The sequence below is a fragment of the Numida meleagris genome, chromosome 4 (genome assembly GCF_002078875.1).
Source record: "Numida meleagris isolate 19003 breed g44 Domestic line chromosome 4, NumMel1.0, whole genome shotgun sequence".
Taxonomy (NCBI): Eukaryota; Metazoa; Chordata; class Aves; order Galliformes; family Numididae; genus Numida; species Numida meleagris.
In genome coordinates, this window is record NC_034412.1 from 4,591,482 (window position 1) to 4,608,218 (window position 16,737).

The 16,737-nt window shown below is 47.9% G+C and overlaps 1 protein-coding gene across 4 annotated transcripts in view; it reads right to left on the reverse strand.

Moving 5' to 3' along the window:
- Positions 1–16,737, reverse strand: part of PLD1 (phospholipase D1) — a 48,338-nt gene that overhangs the window by 11,632 nt on the left and 19,969 nt on the right. For all 4 annotated transcript variants that reach the window (XM_021395057.1, XM_021395055.1, XM_021395054.1 and 1 more), the window contains 12 exons: positions 13,627–13,685; positions 12,878–12,970; positions 10,657–10,809; positions 10,255–10,404; positions 9,650–9,733; positions 8,194–8,275; positions 6,550–6,660; positions 5,336–5,542; positions 4,542–4,758; positions 2,153–2,281; positions 1,852–1,970; positions 1,606–1,719 (listed from right to left, as the gene is read on the reverse strand). In XM_021395057.1, coding sequence (XP_021250732.1) covers positions 1,606–1,719; positions 1,852–1,970; positions 2,153–2,281; positions 4,542–4,758; positions 5,336–5,542; positions 6,550–6,660; positions 8,194–8,275; positions 9,650–9,733; positions 10,255–10,404; positions 10,657–10,809; positions 12,878–12,970; positions 13,627–13,685 — 1,518 coding nt within the window. The remainder of the gene's footprint in view (positions 1–1,605; positions 1,720–1,851; positions 1,971–2,152; positions 2,282–4,541; positions 4,759–5,335; positions 5,543–6,549; positions 6,661–8,193; positions 8,276–9,649; positions 9,734–10,254; positions 10,405–10,656; positions 10,810–12,877; positions 12,971–13,626; positions 13,686–16,737) is intronic.

Consider the following 16,737-nt stretch of genomic DNA (forward strand, 5'->3'; position numbering starts at 1 on the left):
CCAACAAGGTCAGAACGTGTTGATGACAGGTCAGTGGCTCAGACCAGCAGTAACGCTGCAGTCCCCACGGACCCTTTGTGCTGTCTCTGCCTCTGATCTGCCCACAATTGAAGACAGATTTGCAAACAAGCTCAGAAACAAGAAAAGTGTCAGCCAGATTTTTGGCAATCACTTCATGCCCAGGGACGCCAGGACAGCGAGTCCTGCTCTGACATTTGCTCACACAGTCTCCGAGCAGCACCAAGGTGGGATCGCACAGGCTTGGCCGGTGTCCCAACAAAGGATTCGGTATCAGGACCCTGAAAGGGCTCTAAAAGCTGCAACTGAGCATCAATTAGAAATGAGAGAGGTATTTCAAATGAATAATTCACAAGTCAAACCCAGCTTCCAGCTTGGTAATCACTAGAGCTTAACCTTTTCTTTGCTACAGCAAAGCCCATCATTTAAAGTTGAGCCTTGTCTCACGGTTTGTGTGCTCTGGGGAAGCAAGCCCCCTCACCTCCATGAGAGCAGAGTTTCCAAATAAGCGGGTGTCACAGACACAGCTGGGGAGGTATCTGCAGCCACACAGAAGCACAGTGGTGCCTGGAGCGAGACCATTTCTCAACAAGCCACGAGCTGTGTTTTGGCACTTGATGTAAAACACCCAAACCCATCTGCGTGACACGGGGTTGTCACACAGCCCCGTGCTGCCCACCCCTCACCACATGGCCAGGCACAGACAATGCCCGGCAGCCCACAAACCCAGACAAATGCTTCTTGCTTCATGAAGCGTCCCCAGGCGCTGCTGTCATCTGGGTGGACCGCTCCTTTTGAACAGTGAGCTCATGGATGTTTCCTGGTTTGGGTTGAATCCCTCTCATTTCACACATCTTTTGTCCACAGAGACACCCTGCTGACTTGCTGCTTCAGCATAACGACTTTGACTTTGTGTTCTTTAACAAGTCCATGCTTCTGCTGGTTAAAACTCGCATTCAATATTTGCACTAAATACGGCTAACAGTGTTTAAAATGAATAGATTTTTGCCATCACGAGGATGATGGTCAGAAACAAGACTGTGGGCAGAGTGCACACCAGTGCAGAGGACCCACAGGTCTGAAGATGAGGACCCACAGATGAAATTTAACACAGAAAGCAACAGTCATGAGACTGCTCTTAACATGGGGCTTCAAATGGACACTGCCCATCTGAACAGGACTTGGAGGGCTGGGGAGATAGCTCTGAGAACACTGGTGACAGACACTCTGTTTCCAACATCTACCCACCAGCCTACCCAGAGCACAAACCCAAAGGATGGGCATTAGGGGAAGAGCAGCAGAAAAACAGAAAACAACACACTATGCAAAGCTGTGGTGCTCCCACAACTTGAGCATCGCGTGCTGCTCAGTCCAAAGCTGGAGATACAAATTATCACATCTCTATTGAAAGAGCTGCATTATTTTATTGCAGTTGAGGAGTTGATCACCTGTGCTACAAAATGATAAATATAAAACGAAAGACTCCTACTAAATTTAAGTTCTACAGGGAGTTTGTAGTGAGATTTCCTTCCAGAAAGATGAAAAAAGCTCTTCGGGGAACTCAAGCAGGAGACCATCAGCACTCACCTGGACTGTGGCATGAACAGCATCAGGCACCTGATACTTCAACTCGTTTGCAGTTTGCTGTGATTTTGGCAGCAGGAATGGGTAGGACAGGGATCGGTATTTGGGCTTCATGATCTGCCCCAGGGAAATAAAGGAAAAAAAAAAAAAGCCCTTAAGGAGATTGAAATACAGCAATATAAGACAAAAAAAAAATAAAAAAGCACATCTGTGGAGGGCACACGGATGAGGCACACGTGCTCCACCCACCTTGGTGAAGTTCCAGCGCTGGATGAAGTGCCGGGCCACATCGCGCGCCGCTTTGCCGTGCACCACGGAGGAGATGTCATGCCAGGGCATCCTAGGGGTGGTGTATCTGTCAATGAAGTCTGTGGGACAGGAAAGCATATTTGGACCTCTTCAGATTAAGGAGGCGAACGGGGAAAATTGCAGTGTCCCCATCCTCACACTAAGCTTTCTGGCCCAAGGCCTTTCAGAGGGAGTTTTGCTGCTTCTTCCTAACATCCAAACCAAAGCAGTTTCACAGCTTCCAGCGAGCGAAGGCGCTTACCAGCGAAAGGTTTGTCAAGCTGAACCCAGTCTTTAAAGACGAAGTTGCAATAGTCTTTCCCATGCCAGAACCTGGTTTCCCCAAGCAGCTCGCCCACACCCGTCTTCAAGCTGCGGATGGATCCTTTATCTGTCACAGGCAAAGAAAATAAAAAAAACACATGCTGCAAAATCAGGACTGTCCATTGCACGGCGCTGGTGAGAGGCTCACCGTCATGCAACAGCATTGGTGGCACTTGCCAGTCCTGCTCAGCCGAAGCTGTTTTCTTCCTAGTATTTCTGCTAGTATTTCTTCCTCCCTATCTAAATATCTGTTACACAATCAGGACAGGTTTTGTGTATATATTAGTTCATTATGGGAATAAAATGCTGAATTCTTGCTACACTGGACTAAAAAATTACCCCAGAATTACCTAAATGTTACCGTGTCGGAGCCCACTGACTTCAGTAGCTGTGTGTACAAGAATATCAATTACATCATCCACATAATGTGTTTCACAGTACTAACTCCAACTTCTCTGCTAGATGGGTCATGATTTTGACTCTACAGCAGAGTGTATCTCCTGCAATATAAACTAGTCTTTATTAACTAAAATGAAATGATTTGAAAGTTCATGTTTCCACGTTAAATATTGTGGTTTGCTTTACTTGTTGTTATTTTGGTTTGGGTTTTTGTTTCGTTTTCCAAATAACAGTGTCATCCTTTGATACAATTTTACACGTTGAGTGAACGGATCCAGAATTCCAAATTGACAGTGATTTAAAATGACCTACGATGACATAGACAGGAGACAGGTATCCTCTCCTAACAGAATCTCCTTTCTAGCCCCCACGCTGAGAGATGGTGAACCTTTCCCCCCTTCTACAAAAAACAGTGTTGGCCTATACCACAGACATTTAACTAGCATTGCTTCCTGACCCTGAGAGCAGCCTTCAGCTAATCTATCAACCAGCGTGACGATCACACAGTAACATGCCAAGAGCAGAATTCTTCTCCTAATCCAACCGCATCGCCACGTAACCACGAAAACCCCTTAGCAGAAAAAGCTTTCAGTAGTCAGCAGCATGACTGGTTGTTGTTGTTGTGTTCTCCAGGGGGGAGGGATGGGACGTGCTGACAGGTCAAAACACACTTCTTGTGCTGAGCTTGGATGACTGCACCCTGACTCGTGAATGAGCAGGAGGTGACCATAGTAGAGATCCCGTGAGAAGCAAATGCGTCTGATCCTTTTTACATGCATCTACTTTGCAATAAATATTTTCTAATTATCAATGAATGCCTCACTTAGAGGAAGGTGCTGAGGAACTGCTCCTCACTCAGTACCAAAACTCAGCATCGTCCAGATGAGGTGCTGTGTTTACACAGCCCTTTCAACAGCACTTTTTGTCGTCAGTCAGAGACGAGAACAGCTCAGTGCTCCTAACTGCACAACTCCTTTGGATTCACTGTGGAGGTGATAGAACATTCTCAGACGGGGCTTTAAACTCTGGATTAAGTTTGGCTGAATCCTAAAGGGGCTACAGCAACCTGCAGAAAGTGAAGATGCTCTATTCGTGACAAAAATGCATGTCTACTTCTGCTGCACTGCTCCCTGCTCCAGTCTGGTGACACCTGACATGACAGGAGCTCAAACGAAACGTCAATCTGCTGAAACTACAAGAGACAGTATGCAAAGAACTGGACTCCACACCCAGCTGGTTTTAAACTAAACAGATTGCAACGACTTTGCTGCCTCAATATACGTCTGGAGCTGACTGCAACCAGCCCAGCTACACTCCAGCCAGGGGAAGGAGAAAGCTCTGCTGGGAGACTCCAGGAAGAACCCCATTCTGGAATGAATGCCACACCGACCCCTGTAACTTTAGCTTGGAAGTCGCTTTTTATGTGGGGAATTAAAAGCTGCATTCAAACATCCAGCTGTCAAATGGCCTCTCTAGTGAGCAGGAATAGTTCCATTTAAGTGAACTGGTTTGAGTGTAGGTAACACAAGCCTATGAGAGGGGATAATCGTGTTCAGAAGTCATTTTACCTTTTGTAACAAATACAAGTTGAAAAACAGAAGACTCAGTTCTCCCATGCAGGAACAAAGTTTTCCCACATTATAAGCATTAGGCACCACATACACTGCACCACGACATCTGACAATTGCTAATTAACTAAATGCAAATCCACTTACAACTGCTCTTGTGTACTTTGCAGTAACACACATTTACATATTGTCTAAACATAATTATTATTCCGATAGTTACGGAATTAATCAACTCTTCTTCTTTACAAAGAGCACATTACCCCAGAAATTATGTGAATCTGCACGCACACCCACCACCCACCTCCACACAGCCTTTATATATGTCGTTTGGGTTTAGCAGGGATGCAGCACATTACTTACTTGATTCACTGTCTATGCTGCTGACGCTGTCAGCATGCTGCATGCCGTGTCTATGGAGATGTCTGTAAATAGTGAACCTTGAAAACTTCCTGGATTTTCCTATACCTTTCATTTTTGATATGTCTGGGAAATCATCAGCATTCTTCTGGAACAAATGGCTTTCTGGGGATGAAGCTTGAGACTGCGGGGTGATGTGTTCAGACGACTCTGCTGCAGACTGGAGAGACAAAGGACACGGCTGCAGGTGATGTATGAGTACCTTCTCCTTTAATTACAGGAAAGCCCATTAATCATAGCTAGCAGTGTGTTCTTCAACCAGTTACCCATCAGTTCACTCCGGATTACTATTGCCTGTGTAATTCTCACACACTGATACCTCTCTACATTGTTTTAGAGCTATCTGGTTGCATGCTGACCCAGGTTAGAAGAAAAACTCAGCAAACTATGCATGTGCTCAGGGTCTGAGCATCCTGAAGTTCGGAGTGCTCTCCAAGTGCCTCCTGTACATTTGTAGCTAAGTTTATTAAGAACATGGCCTGCAAATTGTGACCGCTACTCCAAGCTCCAGGGGCTGGACAAGACCTAGCCCTAAGGAGCCATTTCATGCTCAGATCCTTCTTCCCATTACTGTTCACTTCACGATCTCAGTGGTCTCTTCCAACCTTAATGATTCCATGAGTCCACCTTCAGCCTCCTGAACCCGACCCTGTGCTGCGAAGTGGACGCAGCTTGTTCATCCCCACTGCAAACCCAACAGGCAGATGCCCAGCGCAGCCACCACTGAGCCCATTTACCGCCAGGTTGGCTGATGACACCGACTTGATGGCTCCCATTCGCTTCACGCTGCCCACGTCGGTCAGGCGATGCTCGTCGTCATCCCACCTGCCGTATGCCAAGTCGATGCCACCCACAAAGGCCACCGACTGGTCCACGATGACGAGCTTCTCGTGGTGGGCCCAAAGGTACACGGAGGAGGACACGTGGTCCGGGTGTCTCATCACCTGAGGACAGAGTCCCGCACAGAGAGCTGCGATTACTGCAAGGGACTTGCTGCTGTTGGGACAGGCCACGTTTCAACAGCACGGCTGCGTTCCTACGAGGATCTAAAGAACCTGATCTAAAGGAAAACAACATATTGGTGATCTGACTCACTTCTTCGGTTGTTGTCACTACATAGGAGAAATGGGAAGCTGTTTTGTTGTTTTTTTTAAATCATCAAGTTGCCTGACATTTGTTTATGACATTCTTTTGACATTTGTTTATGACAAAGTCACTTCTCTATCTAAGCACACAGTACACAGTTTTATCTTTAATGTCAGAGGAGAACTGTAAGGCTGACTTCCTGTGGCTTCACCTGCAGAGCCTGCAGGCAGCCACTGCCCACCTTCCAGTGACACCAGCCCTTCTTGCTGCGAATACAATGGGGAATGAATGCTTCGCTACTACAGCTGATCAAGTGATCATAAATCTATCATTTTAGCAGCTTGTTCATCACTTATTAAAACACATATCTCCGATTTCAAGGTACTGGATCTCGCCTTAGATGCTGGTTCACAATCCACGATCCATTTTCTGCTCCGTGGCAGAGCAGCTGCATAACAGCACATAACAGCGCAATGATGTTCATTTATGACAGCAATGTAAACATCCAGTGTTGACTGTCATCATCGACATATGAACAGAAATGCTGATGAGACAACATTCTCAAACTGTAATTTTCCATTTGATGTAACCCCATTAACTTGTCACCTGAAATAAGTTTCTTATGAATTAGATGAACAGCTGCTTTGGCAATTCTAAACTAAGCTATTCCGCATTCAGTTACAACCTAAAGAAATGAGGTTGCCATGCTCAGAAGTGGTAACCACTGTATGGGTGCATCTTCACACACTATGTCCACTGTAACAGCGGGAGCCACTGCTCTTCCTCTTCACACCCAAATACACAGAGGGCCAACACCAGCAAATGGAGCAGATATCCTCTGCATGACTGCCTGACACGCAATTACCTTGATGTTTGGATGGAGATGCATGAGTGTCCGCTTGCTATATTCACTGTTGATCCCTAAGGCCAGCTCCACCTCTTTGTACAGCATTACAAAAATTCGCACGCCTTGTTGCTGTCAGAAACAGAAAGAAACACACAGGTATTTCAGTGGATACCACCCTGAGGCTTGCCTACAGTTAGCAGCACGTGCAGGACAGTACCAGTGCATTTATATAGACATGTCTCCCAAAGGACATGCACCAGGGTGAATGCCAGCAAGCAGCTTCTGCTGGTAGAGCTAGGCGAGTTCTTGTAATACAGTGAGCACAACTCAAAGGATGGCACTTTTTGTGGCTGTAATGATATCTGCATGAGGATTTCTAAGGACATATCTACGTTAAAGCACCAGCAAAATTCCCCTGCACTTCCCAGACTTTGGCAGATGGTGGTCACGCACTGGGACAACTTCACCTGCCATCAATCCGCTCAGCTTCACATCTTGCATAGCTTAAACAAAGCATCTAACCTTTCCACAGCCTTTTAAGTTTCTGTTTCCACAACGCTGCTACCGAGAGCAGACTTAGGCAGTCTCTAAATTGCAGATGATGTTTTGCTCTCCAAGGGAGCACCGCAGACGCATCCCAGCCGGCCTTATCCCCAGCCGGACCCCAGCTGCCAAAGCCAAGGAATGCTGCAAGTGAGGGCAGGTAAGTATTTCCAGGAGCTGACCTCGAAACACTCCTCACTTTTACAAGGTATTTATAGCCACAGGAAAATCCATGCCGTCATGGCAAACAAAGCCAAATTCTTCCAGTGAGCATGCCCTGTGGCCACGTTCCATTTGCCAAAACGATTTATCTACTTCCAAACCAACCAAAGTCAGGCACAAAACCCTCTCTGTTCTAGGGGCACGGGGTGGGTGAGGGCTATGGAGATGAGCAGCATGGAAGGGGAGGGAATCAAAGCGTATCTGAGCACGTCCACATGGACTCCTGCCCTTTTACACAGCGATGCTCAGGACCTCCCTGGCAGTGCCTCCCGTCCTGACTCATTGCTCACGTGGGGCAAAGTGCCAGTTCCAGCAGAGCCAATGCCACGGGCTGCGTGGGCAAGGGGAACGGAGCCTGTGCTCACACAACCCTCACTCTGATCCTTTTTTTCTGCCAGTATCTCAAGGCTCTGCACAAAGAAAGGAGCGTGAGCACACAGAGCGTCACACAGGAGTCCTCAAGAGGGAGTGCCAGGACAGACACAGGTCAGCTGCAGGTCTCAGCTGCTCCACCAGGAAGAACAAGAGAGATGAAAGCAGAAGAAAAAAGAAGCATTTGCTTACTGTACACAAGCATTTATTAGCTTGGATAACACAGCAATGCAAACAGGAGTGTCTGAGTCACATTTATCACCTCCTCCTTCAGAAGCTCAACACCACGGCCCAGCTCTGGGGAACAGGATGCCATTGGCGTTGGCACTCTTTTTCTGCACAACACCACTCATCCTGAGCTACACGCTATGCTGAAGCCCCTTCCCGATGTCGCTTCTCTGCAGCAATGCACCCAGACCACTGTGGCCACAATCTCCACATGGGAAGGGCCAGGGCAGACGCAGCACGGCCCCGTGGGGCCACAGGGATTGCAGTGCAGTGGGGCAGAGGCCGGAGCTCACTTACAGCTTTCCGCTTGAGAATGCAGTCCAGCCGCCAGCGATTCCCTTCAACAACGGGCCGCTTCATGAAGATCTCTGGGCTCAGCCTACGGAAACAAAGGGGTGGAAAAACACAGTGTATGCAGCCCGCCAGCAGAGCATTGGCCTCGATCATCAGCTCGGTAAGCAAAGAAATCAGGAAGTTTATCCAAGTGGCTGTGAAGGCTCACGTCCCATTGGGATGCATTCTCCAATGTCATGCTCTTTGTTTTTAAGTAATGGAGCACCACAGAGGACAGGGGACGTGTCCAGCACATTCATCTTAGTGTTCAGCAACCCAGGAGACTAAACTTTACAGCAATGGCTAAATGGGGAGACTTGTACTCTGTCTATGAAAGAAAACCCCAAGGGAGAATTGAAAGATATGTGCAGATTTAAAAAACAACAGTGCAATTTCTGTTCTCCTGAAGCTTAGGCAGCCTGAATAGCACAAATTTGGGCTCAATTTTCCTCTCTGCCTTAAGACAAAGCGAGATGATATTGCAATGAGACATTTTAGACTCTCATAGCTTTAAGGGTCACAAGGAAGAGTTAAGCATTCATGTCTAAATCCTGCAAAGTGAGGCAACAGAATTCCGGTCCTTTACTTTCATACAGCACAGAGGAACTTGTGCTCGATTAAAGCATCTTGCTTCTGCCTACAGCTTTTTTACCTTAAACTCCAATTTTCAGGTAAGTTTTGCAGTTCCACAGCGTGTTAGTAATTGACTGTCACTGAGCAAAATGTTAAGAGACAAAAGGTCTGAAACGCAATACTCTTGCATCGCTACCTGACATTGCACATGGAACAACAGGAGCATTGGGTTTGCCTGTGGCCATGTCAGGAAGCAGGCTTGCCTTCGTGGATGTCAACATTATATTTAGTTTTCTCATAATAACTGCCACCTCAGAATTAAACCCTCCACTTCCTACTGGCAGTAGGTAAGTACTAAGAGGTTCATTTTACAGATGGTGATGTGCCCAACATCAGAGAGGATGGCTGAGCAGCAGCTCAGGAGCCTGCCCTGCTGCCTCTTCCCAAGTTCCTGTGCAGGATGACATGGGAAGAGCACTGCCCTAATCTGTGGTATCCGAGTGCCCATGTTCCCTTAAACCCCCCAAAACACTCCATTCCCTTGGCTGCACAGCACTTTATGCTCCCGATGAAGCGACTCAAACACATGCAATTCAGGCGGTGCCTTCATGCAGTTTCAGGCCTTTCCTTGGAAGGAGACAACCGAGCAGTTGATTTCAATCATGTGCTTTTGCTGCCAGCCCTCCTGAAAAGGCCTTTGAGTCCAACACAACGCTGTTGGGGTGTGCTGCCAAACCATCTGGCAGCACGGCAAGCTGCCATACTGTACGGCCGCCGGACACTGCGGCATTGTCAGGAATGCCCCAAGGGTGACAGCTGGTCAAAACCCAAGTATGCAAGTACGAACCACCAGTCTGTGATGAAGATTTCTTCTTTAGCAGCTTCCATGGCATTCGCAACGTCTTCAAAGTACCACTTAGCATTTACATACCTGCAAAACCAAACGAAGTATGTGGATTTATTTTTCCTCCCCGTTAATCAAACAAGAAGTTCACAGTTGAAGACCAACAGGTTCTGTGCTAATGCTGTCAATGTCCTCTTCTCAAAATTGAGCATAAACCTAATTTCAAGAATTAGGAGGACGCACAGTAGGAATTTCACACTGCTATTAGCAGCTTAACGAAACAGCATAACAAGAGATTACAAAGTGCCACTTGGTACTTCTGCCAACCACACACCATATCCTTGGGCTTCATTTGATGTGCGAGCTGTTTTGGCTCTCAGGAAAGGATGGTGTAGCGTGTTAGCTTGGCTTTAAAAAACCATCTGAGCAGCAGGAGCTGTGAGACGGGACCTGATGGATGGAAGTAGAGGAGCACAGGAAAGACAGGCTGCAGCACTGCTGCTCTAGGAGGAAGCTCTGGAAGAGGAAGCATCCAGAGGAAGGCGTTGTCATTAGCACCTGCACTACTGTGGGTTTACATCCAGAGCCCCCACATCCTCCCAGCTCACCACTTGGCCAGCGTGTTCTCCTGCACGGCCGCGTACGACCCAAAGCGGTGCTCAGTGAGGAAGTCCTTGCCGTGTTTCCGAATGAACTCATCTATTCCCTGCCTCCACCACTGGGCATGCCTGTAGCTGGTGCACTTCAAAATCAGTGACCTGTAAGAGAGACGCACAGGGCAAGGTGCTTTCATTGGGCTGCTTCTCCCTGTCTGCACATTGCTAGATGAACCTCTGTCAGTCATGTTCTATTTACGTGAAAAGGAGCAGCAAGAGACTTGGCTTTGTTTTGTTTGCAAAGGAATACATCAGCATTGCTCCGACAATAATAAAAAAAGAGAGATGCCATTGACTCCTTAAAAATAATAAAAGCAAAGAAAAAAGCGTCTAGCTAAAGCCTGGATTTCTTACCTAGAGAGATTGTCTATCTGCAAGCCGTACTTTGTTTCTGTTTCTTTCCGGCCTATCTTGATGCTGAATTCCTTATCCACCAGCAGGACGAAGGAAATGGCCCCCGAGTCTGGTTTCATGTAGAGCAGGAAGGAGTCCTTCACCACCAGCCACCTGCAGGGCACAGGAGCTTGGCATCACGTCCCCCAAACACTGCCAGAATATCCCAGTAACGCGAGGAGGCTTTCCAAACAAGGGTGCATCACTCAGCAGGGGAAGGAAAGCATTTAACCAAAAGTAGTCGTTAGGGGAGCAGAGAAGCCCAAGTGCTCATTTTATGAGCTTAGGTCATAAGTCTGAATCCAATAAAAGACTTCCACAGCGAAAGGCATGCTACTTTTTATAGAGGTCTTTGGAAAGGCAGCATCTCACATAACAAAACCAATGAGACGCACACACATCCCAGCCAGGTGAAGGGAGGACTCCTTTCACCCCAAATCTCCACTCAGGCTGCACGCCCCACCTACAGGCAATACTGGAACTGCCTGACATCTCCAAAATGAATTACCACAGAATCATTCAGGTTGGAAAAGACCTCTAAGATCCCCAAGCCCAACCTCAACCCATCCCACTACGCCCACTGCCCATGTCCCTCAGTGCCACATCCCCATGGCTCTGGAACACCTCCAGGGACAGTGCCAGCACCGCTCCCTGGGCAGCCTGTGCCAATGCCTCACCTTGTTTATGAAGCTAGCATCACTTTCGCTCCTACCAGACTGTATGAACAAGGCATTCTGGACAGCCTTTATTGCCAAGCAACAGGCACTCTGCTAGAAACACGTGATGAAAGATGACCCGCAGGTTTTACATAAATACCACAGCCTGAAGGCAACTCTGGGAAAAATATGTTTTTGCTGCGAATGGTATTTCTAATTTTTCTCCCCGTGCCGCGTAGCTGGGGGAACCGGCCCCCTCTGTCCCACACAGGTCTCTGTCACAAGACCTCCGCCTAATTCTTGTGCACATGCAGAAACACACACAGCAACAGAATGCACCGCAAAAACGTGTGAGTTCTGCTACCCTTAGTAACAGTCCCAGCTCCCCAGCTACTTCCAAATCCCATTATTTTCCTTCTCTTTCAGTGCCCTGAGATGTCTGAGCATCACCCCTCATTTGGTACCAAAATACTATCCCTTCCTCACCCCAGTGGCCCATAATCCCAGTCCCTAATGGGTACAATTTCCAGTGTGTGCACTTCTGATTTTCCCAGGCAGCTCTCCACGCCTGAGGACCCAAGCACCTTCATGGTGTCACTCTGCCATCCTCCTCCATGTCCCTCTCTATAGCACCATGGTCATAACATGCCCAAGCTACTACAATAGGGGAAACAATTTGGGGTATGGAAAGTCCAACACTGGCAGTAAAGCAGATTATGACCCAAAGAGACAAAAGAGAGTGATTTAGCAAGAGAGAAGGACAAGGACGGGCCGTGCAGGCTGGTGACAAAACACTTGCAAAGCTGTAGGAAATGGGCACAGTTCAGTTTTACAGTGCTTCCAACACATTTTGAAAAGTGATTGCAAAGCTGAGTCTTGGAGCCTGATGCAATCCTAGCATTTAAAGGGGAGAAAAACAGCCAAAACTACATCTGCACACTACTGGGAGAAGATAGGCAGCACACCCCATAATTTATTTCTCCCCTATTTCACTACTTTCCTCCTTTTATCCAACAAGATCTAGAGGATGTATTTGAGAATGCATTCTCTATTTGAGAAATACATGAAATAGAAGCCAGACATGAGTGTAAGTTCCTCCTACAATCATTTGTAGGATTTTAACAAATCCTCCTTGGCAGCATCACTGCACTTAATGATTTGACCTGGAAGGTCACCTCCTGTGAAATCACTATAGATAACTTCTGTAAAACTGTTTGAAGTAATATTGGAAGGACTACAAAGAAATAGAACCTCTTCTTCACAAGAACACAGCAACTTTTAAGATCATAGAATCACAGAACCATAGAATGGCTTGGGTTGGAAGGGATCTCAAAGACCACCTAGTTCCAGCCCCCCGCCGCATGCAGGGCTGCCAACCACCAAGTCAGGCAGTAGGTCAGGCTGCTCAGGGCCCCATCCAACCTGGCCTTGAACGCCCCCAGGGATGGGGAAGCCTCCAGGCGCAGGGAGCAGCAAAGCACAGGAGAGCAAAGCCCACAGCTCCACCACCCCTCAGCGCGCAGTACCTCTTGGACCAGCGGTAGCACATCCTGCCCTGGCCACAGCAGTTCAGGCCAGGTATGCGGTGGCCCCCGGAGCGCTTCATCACCAGCCCTTCCCTGCAAGGACACAAATGTGGTCAGGACAGGCGACAGGGCTCACCCTGGGTGCCCACCACGACCCTTCGGAGTCCACCCAAGGGATGGCTCCCGGCACCTCCAGCCAGGCCCGAGCAGCCCTGCACCTCTGCCCCAAAGGCTGCAACAAGGGCAAAAACAGCTCCCCAAAAGAAGCAATGCAGATTTAAGAAATAAATGGCCCCATTTCATAGAATCATAGAATCATTAAGGTTGGAATAGACCTCTAAGACCACCAAGCCCAACCCCAACCCATCCCACCATGCCCACTGCCCACGTCCCTCAGTGTCACATCTCCACAGCTCTGGAACACCTCCACGGATGGTGCTTCCACCATTTCCCTGTGTTTCACAGCACAGGCACACAAACATGCAGGCAGACAGGTTGGGGGGAGGGGAGGAAAGCAACCCCACGACCCAGCTGGTGAGCTGCAGCCCACGTCTTGCAAAGCAGCCCACACTGAGGCTATTTCCCAAAGTGGTAGCACTTCTGTCTCAACACTGATGCATTTTTATATCCATATGGTAAAATATTCCCCAGTAAGTTGTTAGTGAGGAAGGAAAATCATGAATGTGAACACTATAAAGCCACGTTCCTGGTGAACCATAGCTTATAAAAAAAAACAGCTCACAACTCACATGCCCTTTGGTCCCAGGTCGTGGATGAATGACAGCTGACTTACTCCAATGAACTCCATCTGGGGAAAGACACAAAACAGTTTTACTTCACCTTGTCACCAGGAGAGAACCTACAGAGAAGCCTGAGCAGAAGTCACCACCACAACTTCAGCATCCTCAGGAAGATCACAGAAAAACCGCAAAGGGAATGAGCATTCATCCCTGGGGCTGAAAGCCCCCAGTTGCATCCCAATCCCTTATCCCAGCACCACACAGCATTTTGGGGTTCAGCTCCTCAAACCAAGACCTCAACTCAACAGAACTCTCTTGCTCAGCCTCCACTCCACCACACCATGGCCCTATCTGCCCTCATGAGCCAAACACCCGCAGCGAAGCTGTGGTGGGGCAGGAGGACAGTGAAACAGAATATTATGGAACAGCGTTCAGCATGTTCTCCACTTCTGCTGATCTGTACAGACCAGGATGAGCCCCAGGTCCCACCACCAGGTGCATCAGCAAACCTCAGATTTGAGTCACCTGCCTCCGCCCGGCTCCTCCTGCTTCGGCAGGGAGAACGCTGAACGCATTCAGCAGAGGAATGCAAAGATAAGCAAAGCTGGTGAGAAAGCGCAGCATGACTACATTCAACTCTAAAAATAGGACACCCTGCGATTTGGAGCGAGCTGGCTTTTCTTGGCAGAGCAGGACGTCCCTGGCTGTCTGCTGGCTGCTGGCCCCAGCCCTGCAGTGGACAGAAACGTCTCCGGGCATCCCAAGCTTACTGATATCCCAACACCCACGGAGGCCCTCCAAGGTCCCTCTGCCAAAGGTTCTTTGGCAAACCCAGCTCAGGGCCTTCGTTTGCAAAATCCGATTCCGCAGAGGAATTATATGGGTGGAACCATAAGCTGTGCAGGGCTTTAAAAACATGAAGTGTAACAAAGAATATCAGTAAACCTGGGACAGAAGCCTGTCCTGCAGCCATGGTGCGACTGGCTCAGGCCCCATCCCCACCATGCCCAGCAATGACCCAGAGAGCAGCAGGAGCACAGAACATCTTTCTTTCTCCCTGCTGTTCCCTCTGGGACCTTCCCAAACTTCTCAACCCATCTGTAAGGTCAGGGGAAGGACAAAGGATCTGTTGTTCTCCCAGTAGCCCAAGGACATGAAGCAACCTCCATTCAGCAGAACCAAATTTATGCCCTCATTCTTTACTGATTTCAGCCTGTTTCAGACAGGGACTAGGACAAATTATTTTATGGTTTTACTGCCCATCTTGATATCAGTATTCTCACTGGGAAATCGGCTCTGGGAAAGTACCGGTTGTGACCTGTGAATGTTTCCATCCACTTCTGCAGTGACATGCAGAACAAGACAAGGAGCGTGTGAAAGCCCAGGGCATGCCATAAGCTCTTACAGGAGGTCCCAAGCACAATTTCAAGCTGGTTCCTTGCCTCAAAACCAATTTCCACTTCTTCAAAAAGTGGCTGGCTTTCCCACCAGACAGATCAGAAAACTGGCCATCTCCTCCACATTATTCACCCTGAAAACAATGCTGCACATAAGTGTCAAAACCCATTGAAAACATCAGCTGTGAGCCCAGAAATAATGATCCCTGAAGGAGGAGACGAAAAACCAGGAGGAGAAATTCATAGAATCATTACGGTTGGAGAAGACCTCTAAGAACACCAAGCCCAACCCCAACCCATTCCCCCATGCTCACTGACCACATCCCACAGTGCCACATCTCCAGGGCTCTGGAACACCTCCAGGTGACTCCACCACACCCTGGGCAGCCTGTTCCAATGCAACACCGCTACTTTGGAGAAAGAATGTTTCCTGATGTCCAACCTGAACCTCCTCTGGCACAGCTTGAGGCCATTCCCTCTCATCCTATCGAAATTCCTTGCTCTTGATGTGGTTAGATGTGCTCTGACACAGAGCAACAAGCAAGATCAGGGCTTGGTTTGCAAAATCTCATCACTTGCAAGCAGAATTCCTCAGCGCAGTGGAAGATATCTGATCTGATGCTTTATTGTCACTGTTACCCCATCAGCCAGTTGTACTGTTACAGAGCCTTTCAGGCGGGGTGCTCAGAACGCAGACGAGCGGTGCTGGGAGGCGGGCAGCTGGATTCCTGCACTGCCTGCAGGCAGCCATCCCGCTCCGGTTTCCGAGCAGTCTGCAGCAGAGTATGTGAAGTATGAGACAGGGGCTCAGAAAACGCAGATTCAATGACATGGTTGCAGCGATACAAATAATAAAAACAAAAACCCAGACACAAGAGATCAGCTGCGGGAAGATGAGGGGAGAAAGGTGGGGAAGCACTGCGAGGCGCACGAGCCGCGGTCACAGCCACCCCACCACGTTGAGGGTGTCTGACTTATTGAAGGCAAACTTTCTGTGGCATCTGCATTTCAGAAAGAATTCAGCAGCTCCACGGTGCTTTTTCATTTTGATGCTTGCTTTTAATTTAGTGGGTCAAAGACGAAGCATAAACGGTTAATTAGCAGCTGTGACTAGCAATAAAATGAGATCACAGCACTGTTCAGAATTAAATTGTTCAGCAACAAGATGCCAACTATTTCTTACACACAAAATTGGCTTACGATAAGCCTAAGTTTAAAAAGAAGAAACACACAAAAATCAAAAAACATGACACGTGCTAAAGTCCAATAACCAAAAAATATGGAAGGATCATGGGACGCTGGTTCAACGAAAGCTATTTCTGCTTTAGCTCAGGCATCTTCCATAGAATCATAGGTTGGACAAGGCCTCTAAGATCATCTAGTCCAACTCTCAGCTATTGCAGTTGACACAAAAAATGAAGCAAATGCCCAATTAATAATTTTTTAATACTGAATGCAACCAAGCCCACAGGTCCTGTTTCCCAATCTATTTGGGCTATCTTTCCCTGGTTTCCAGTTCCCAGAAATAGGTGTGGACAGCTAACACATTGGGATTCCCACAACTTTCATTTTAATGGTAATTGTCTTTAAGCACTTCAACTCAGAAGAACTACAAAAAATCTTTGGGAAGGGCTATTAGATATGAAATTGAATCACAATTCACAGAGCCAAAAGGGGGAAGGAAGGGAAGGGAAGGGAAGGGAAGGGAAGGGAAGGGAAGGGA